At 41.0% G+C, this 7,777-nt stretch overlaps 1 protein-coding gene across 1 annotated transcript in view; it reads right to left on the minus strand.

The window, feature by feature from the left end:
• Positions 1 to 3,368, minus strand: part of LOC103769289 (dedicator of cytokinesis protein 1) — a gene marked incomplete at both ends in the record, with an annotated part of 24,348 nt that extends 20,980 nt beyond the window's left edge. The window contains 2 exons of the mRNA XM_008936471.1: positions 1,719 to 1,774; positions 3,328 to 3,368. Coding sequence (XP_008934719.1) covers positions 1,719 to 1,774; positions 3,328 to 3,368 — 97 coding nt within the window. The remainder of the gene's footprint in view (positions 1 to 1,718; positions 1,775 to 3,327) is intronic.
• Between the last annotated feature and the right edge of the window lie 4,409 nt (positions 3,369 to 7,777).

Genomic DNA, 7,777 nt, shown 5'->3' on the forward strand with positions numbered 1-7,777 from the left:
CCAGTGCTGAGTCCAGGGGGATGATCCCTGCCCTGCTCTTGCTGGCCACACTAGTGCTGATCCAAGCCTTCTGGGCCACCTGGCCACATGCTGGTTTATGTTCAGCCAGCCATCGACCAACACCCCCAGGTCCTTTTCCACTGGGCAGCTTTCCAGACACTCCTCCCCAAGCCTGTAGCATTGCTACATCATTCCTAAGAAGGAACTGATGATGTCCAAGGCCAATTCCATTCCAAGAGGGTTGAAAGTGACATCACTTAGTATAAATTTGTAAGTTAGAAAAGGCTCTATTAGGAGATAGAGAAGAAGAAGTGTGGACCAGTACAGCCATGAGACATTAAAGGGTATTCTGGTGAGCTGAGCCAACACTGCTAAACTCACCCTTTTTTTCCCTCCCCTTCTCATCTCTATACTCACAAAATAAGGATCTCAACATCTACCTCCCCATATCATTTGTTATTGAGATTTCACCAGAAACAAGATGGACCTGGCAGTGCTTGGCTAACTGTTGGACTCCATGAACTTAAAGGTCTTTTCCAACCAAAACAACTCCACGAATCCAAGATGAAAGCCAGCCAGGCACAACCTGCAATGCCACAATACTAACACATAATTATTTCTCAAAATATTGGTCTTGAAGAGAAAACTGAAGCATGCAAGTCACCACCAGGAAGTTTCTGTATGACTTGTTTTAAAGTCACATGCCACAGGAGCAAGAAACACCAGCTAGGTGGTTTAATATTTCTGAAGTAGGGTACTTAAAGGCAGTTTGCTGCCTAATGACATCTTTCTTGCTGATTAGCAATCTCATGATTAGTAGTTTTACCATTTACATATTTAACAGTGTATAAAAATAAATCAGGCACAAAGAAATATAGTATTTTAATCCAGTTTCACTCCATACCTGACTAATTTAATATTAAAAGTCAGTTCATTTTTTTTTCTGGGGTTTGGGGTTAGGTTTTTTTTTTTTCCTGTTTAACTAAATTTTTGTTAGCAATTTTATGAGCATTTACATGCACGTCCAATAATGTTGATTTGATATATAGATATAAAGCTAAGAACTTTAACAGCTCTTAAAAAAAAGCCCATACTATTTAGTGTGACACACAACAGGCAAAGGAACAGGAGAATGACAAAAGTGATTTGACAGAAACAATGCCTGGGAAATGGGTTTCAGGAAGGAGTCCAGGTTACAAGATTTAGTGAAGAGAGAATTAAGAAATTGCTTAAATTTCATCTGCATAAAAGAAAGGTCTCTCATATCAAAGGCCTCTTTGAATCTACCAAGCAGAAGCCATAATAAGGCTCAAGGGCTGGAAGATAAAAAGCTGAGAAAACTGAAATGAGAACTAAAGCAAGGAGTGAAGGAAGTTAATCTTCAGAGGTAAATTATTGGTCAAGAAAGTAATAAAAGTGATACAGAAAAATGATAAATTATTAATTCTTCTGAAACTTTAACATTAATACAGAGAAGGTGGTGCTTCAGCTCAACCCTATGATGCAGCTAAGGACAGCACTAGCCAGAAGCACTGCTGATGGCACCACCTCCAAACCTGAGCTGAGTTACCAATGGAAAATATTTAGAAAATAAACACTCATTTTCATCAGCAGCTCCTTAACTAGCTGGAAATGAGTGTGAGTTATCTGATAACACACCACAGCTCTGCAGATTGAAATCCCATTTTGCTGTTTCTTTATTTTCAAATCCAACTCACCCTTTGCCTTCAACTGTTGCTTCCTTGAGATGTATGTATGAGGCAGGAAAAATGCCCTTTGAAAGAAAGGAACAAGAAAAACAATTTAAATAACCAGTTGCATCTCACATAGTATCTATTACCTAAAAATATTCCAAGACACACTGCAGGGTCTGCAGAGCTGTTCACATCCTGGTAAGCATCAGAATATTTGAGTTGTGGTGCTTTGTTTTCTTTTTAGTGTACATTTACATTTTGTACAGCATGTCCTCTCAAAGGTGTTCATTTAACTTTAGCAAATAAACACCCAGTGTAATAAACAGGCAAAACATTCATCCCCCATTGCCAGCATGGAGTATATGTAACATGTCTTCTACCACCAATCTGTTAGTGCTACAAGCCAAAAACCTCTTCAACATGTAGGACTTCAAGAGACCAGTACTGCTTTTCAGAAAAAAATGTTCTAAATTCATCTCAAGGCTCCAGAAACACATCTTCAAAATATTGCAAGCTCATATTAAAAAATAATTCAAGTCAAGCTGAGAAACTAAGTTCCTCCACCTCACCCTTTGAGGCAGTAGTTGTGTTTTCTTATCACCTAGGGATGCCTGAAAAGAAATTCTTGGAAAGCTACAGAAGCTGAGGGGTGAGGGGATGTCTTGTTGACCTATTAAAAAAAAACAACTACATTTAGCAGCAATCAAATGCAGCAACACATGGAATTAATTTAATTCCAAGAAGAATGTGTAACTGCTTCTTAAGCTGCACAAGGCATGTTTGTGAAATATGCTTCCTAAGAAGTGTAGTGTATTTCCCAAAAAAGAAAATATCAAAATAGAACAGAAGAAAAACACAGAACAGGCCTGGTTAGGAAGTGGGTGGGATGAACCACACAACTCAGCTCTGTACTTTCAGACATGCAGATGTAACTCAAAATGCACCTCTGGAGGCAAACGTCACGTTCTAAGTGCTTTAAGGAGAAAAAAAAGCAAAGCCAGAAGTCATTTAATTCTACTTAATTACTACTATAAAGTAAAATGCTCCAAAAAAAAAATAAAACACAGTGTTACAACCAGTATTTGTGCCTTTTCATTTCAGAAAGGCTGCTATAAACAGCACTGAGAGCCTAACAACCAGACAAAATCACCCTGCGAGAGGGCAGTCATCTTCTGCAGAGAGCCTCTGAAAATCACCCTGCAGATCTCCAGACCACTTCAAGATGTGATTGCATTTTATGAGTAATAAGTTATTTAACAGACAGTGAAGCAAAGTGTCAGCCTCTAAGCAGATCAAACAGAACAAAGTTCTGAATTTCTACCAAGCCAAAAGCTCTGGTCCAGCGGTTCCTGAAGAAAAGCTGATGCACATCACACCATCTGTAGGACCAGAAGTGCACATAAAATAGACCTGCAACTCTGCTGTTAAGTCTTGCTCAATTAAGTTTTGCTTAACTTGAAAAATTCCCATTTACCAGAGGTTGAGACTACACACCAGTGGTTATCAGAGGTCAGCAGGCACATGGGGAGCTGCTGCCATGTTGCAGCAAGATCTCCAGTGTACCAACACCACCAATGCCATCATCCACCTCTGGCCAAGAGAAAAACCAGTGCTCTGCTCTGCCAACACTTACCTTCTTGGATTTCTTCCGTAGTGTATAGCCTCTGTACCATCCTAGGAGGAAAAAAAAGGAGAAAGGATTAAAAAAGTTCATTAGTGTCACCTACTAGCTGTTCCTCTTCAGCTCCACAGCACCTTAGTGTGGTTTCTGATGATGCTTCACCCCTACCAACGTACACACTCACCCTGCCTGAATTTAAAATTCCCTACAGGATTAATATCCTGGCTAAAAGGAGTCTTCTTGGAAGCTATAAAAATCAGAGTGATAGTGGTAGAATCATAGACTTGCTGTGGTTGGAAAAGACCTTTAAGATTGTCATGTCCAGCCAGCACTGCCAAGTGTGTCAAGCTGCTGGAGAAGACTACATAACAGAGATGGTATTTTATGTGATCTGTTTAATCATCATTCATTTAATTACCCATTTCCCAACATAAACAAAACCAACTTTAGAGCATTAGCTTCACAAAAACGTCCTGTTGGACTAGTTTTATTTTAAACCCTATTTAAATTCCACAAATGCAAGTTTCCAAATGCAGATCAGCCACTTGTCCTCTCAGCAGAAAACAAGACTGCTTTGGGATTTAGGACTCACACGTCACAATACAAAGGCAAGGAGCTTTTCCTCCAGCCCTAACTCCACACGAGGCAGCAAACAGGACCCCAGGGCTGCAGGATCCTCTGGCTTGTGCCATCCTCCAAGGCAAAACCATCTCATGGACTGTGCCCTCACAGCACGTCCATGAGCAACCACCACTGCAGCTTTGGGAGCTCCTCCAGCCAACCCACCACACTGCAACTGGATAACAGAAGCAAACCCAAAACCCTGTGAACCATGGTTGCAGCAGGACACAGGGTGATGGTTTTAGTAAAAGAGGGGAGATTGAGACTAGATACAAGGAAGACATTTTTGACACAGAGTGATGAAACACTGGTGCAGGTTGCCCAGAGAGGTGGTCATGCCCCATCCCTGGAACCATTCAAGGTCAAATGGGGCTGAGCACCCTGCTCTAGTTGCAGATGTCCCTGCTCAGTGCAGGGGGGTTGGACTAGGTGACCTTGAAAGGTCCCTTCCAACCCAAACCTTCCTATGGATAAAAACCTAGTCCCATTTTCAGTAACTAGGGCACGCATAAAGCTTAAAGACAACACAGTAATGAATTCATTGTCTACACTCTGGGACTGGAAATGTAAATTAAAGTCTCAAGCACACAGTTTTTCATCTGCTGTTCAATAGCACAAAGTAAAATGCTTGACCACCTTCACATGGCACCAGGAGCCTGTCCTCCATGATCACTTGAGGATGGCTAGTGCTGTCATCTTTAAATTGGTGCCTACAACCAGCACAGTTCAGTCCCCTGCAGAAGCTGCAGTGGCCTCACATCACACACTTCAGAGAAGTATCAACAGAAACTGTTGCTGCAACAGCCATGCAGAGTTTCTGGCTCAGGTGCAAAGACAAAGCACTTCTGCTGGGATTTACTCCTCTGGTTGAAATCTGCACCGACCTCCACAGATTTCAATCCTATGAAAGAATTAAATTCCCTCTGCTTTACATGAGCAAACCAACATTTTGTTCTGGAGTCTAAACTGCTAAGCACCATAAATGACCAGATGCACTAAACAAACTGAAAAACATCCATTGTATCATCTCTGCCACCTTGCTTCTCCCATCCCATCTTCTATGCTGTCCAACTCACAACATCACACCACAGATTAGAAAGCCAAGTAGCAAAGAAAGCTCCTCACCACTGGACTTCTGCTTCCTGAAAACAAAAGAACTGCTAAGCATCATAAATGACCAGAAGAACATCCATTGTATCATCTCTGCCACCTTGCTTCTCCCATCCCATCTTCTATGCTGTCCAACTCACAACATCACACCACAGATTAGAAAGCTCCTCACCACTGGACTTCTGCTTCCTGAAAACAAAAGGAGCCTTGCAGAACTGGTTGCACTCCTTGCTGAGGTCCTGATATGGTCAGGAAAGTCCTACCAGGCTCTTCACCTAAATGAAGTTCTTGGTGGGCTTCCAGCCTGTAGCTATGCAGCAGTAAGGCCAATGTTCAAAGAGATGTCCCTCCCACTGATCCAGCTGCAGGCACTGGCTCTTGCCATGAACACACATGTATAAAGCCAACGTCACCTAAGGGCATGAAGTCACCTCTAATCAGCTACCCAAAACATAAGGGCTCTTCACTTCCTTAGTTCACTATCTGCAAGATAAGGGCAGCTGCACTATCTTAGAGAAACCTGCCTGTCCTTAAAACAGGTCTACTGGACAATGTAAGACCCAGTCCTTCCAACTTCTCAGCCTCTCATCTGCAGACAGACCAACTGAGCAAGGATTCACTGCAGGCTTTTCTTGACAACAAGGTGGATTCAGAAAAAATAGAAAAGGTTGGATATTATGAAAAATGTCTTCACTGGAAGCACTGGAACAGGCTGCCCAGGGAAGTGGTTAAATCACTATTCCTGGATATGTTTAGAAGTCATGGAGATATGGTGCTGAGGGACATGGTTTAGCAGTGGGCTTGGTAGAATTAGCTCAAGGTTAATGGTTGGACTTGGTCTTAACAGTCTTTTCCAACTTAAAGAATTCTATGACACTACATAGAAGTCTTAAAAAATGCTCCTAACCTAAGATTTATTGCAGAAAAGTGTTTCTAAATAGTAACAGTTTCACAGTAGGATGCCAAGAAAAGAATGTGGAATACAGCAGATACCAGTGAAAAGCCAGTTTCTTTTTCCCTGTGATCTGAAACAGAGAAAAGGCACAGACCTTTGAGAAACAGCACCACAGATCCCCAGCAAAAAGGCAACAGTGACTCTTCAAATGACTTCTCAGTCCCAGGCTCATATTATTAGGGGGCTTTTCTTCAGATCTGCCCAGCACAGCTTAACACAAGTGTGACACGGGCAGGACAGATGGTGGGGAAGTTCTCAGAAGCACACCTGGACCTTAGTGCATATGGTACAAAACCTCCTGGGGCACAATCCACACAAATTTTGTGTAGAGGAACTTGGAGATCAAACAGCTCAAGTAATTATCTAATAATGGCAGATCTGTGAAGAAGAGAGGTAAGAATTATGGCATCTAATTTCCCATCACAGCAGGTATGTAATGAGTAATCATTGTATAAAATGTTTGGGAGAACATTAATTTATTTGCATTTCTTTTAACATGAACTCATTCCATGTGTTTGAAGCCTAATAACCATGAGAGTGTGAAGGTCCTTCTGTTATTCAAGTCTAGGGGAAAAGTGAGTCATCTGTCCCACTTAGTTGGCAGCACACATCATTTGATAGGATTTGAGATACTCTATTCAAAATTCAGAGTTTCTCCCACATCCATTAAATAATTCTATTTATATATAAAAGTACAAAGCTGCCCAATATTTAAATCATGCCATTTGCATTTATAATTTTGGCATTATTAGATTTTTATTAAAGCCTGCAACGTCAGATAAGAGGAAGATGACTTTGCTTGGAGTCAAACTTGGCATTGGAGAGGCAAGCTGAACCCTCTAAGAAAACACCAAGCCTAGGAACAAGGAGAAATTTCATTTGCACAGGGATGAGCAGAGCTCGTTGCTTTTGTTGAAACAGCATTTTTTTTTCAGTAAATTAAAGAAAACACTATTAAAACATCTAAAACTAAATTTATCACACAGATGTACCAAAAGTCAACGTCTTGAGAAACAAATCACTATATTAACCACAATTCTACAAGACAAAAACTGGTTTAAGATATTAAACAAGTACAATTTAGTTCTATGTTACTTCTACCTCTTCAAACTACAGTATGCCATGAAGTTTTAAGTCCATGATCTGACAAGAGCTGTATTCCCCTTGGCTCACAACTGCAGCAAGCAGAACTGAACAATGTCATGACAATTTTCACGTTCTGTTGATTGTCAAGCTCAGCGTTCAAATTCCCTTTTACACGGATCAAGAAGGGAAGATTTTGGTACATATGATGTTTCTACAGCTTCCTATCAAAATAAGCAAAGCATCTGAAAAGCCTGAAATCAGTCCATGGCACATGCAGCCGTGTTGTAAGGGAGAGATAAATAAATCAGTAGCCAGGTGACTTTCAAATTCAGATTAAATTTCTTTTAGCAGCAGCCTCTTTCACATTATTTGAGGGTATCCAAGAAGAATCTATAATTTCCCTAACACAAGGCAGATGCTACAATTAATCCACACAAATAAAGCTGGGTGAGCATCCATCTTCTGCAGAAAAGGAATTGCTTATTCACTGGGTATCAACCAGGTGTCTTCATTCACCTCTAGCACTGCTCAGTTTTGGGTTCCAGAGAAATAACATGGTTTGCCCTTCAGCAAGAAGGTAAATCCATTCACAACCCAAGAAGATGAAAGTCACAAGCCAATATTTTGGAGTGTAACTTTTTCCACTTACCTTCATATGTTTCCAGTATGTGCACGGTGTCACCTATCTGT

This window comes from Merops nubicus, unplaced genomic scaffold (genome assembly GCF_000691845.1).
Source record: "Merops nubicus isolate BGI_N331 unplaced genomic scaffold, ASM69184v1 scaffold3883, whole genome shotgun sequence".
NCBI lineage: Eukaryota > Metazoa > Chordata > Aves > Coraciiformes > Meropidae > Merops > Merops nubicus.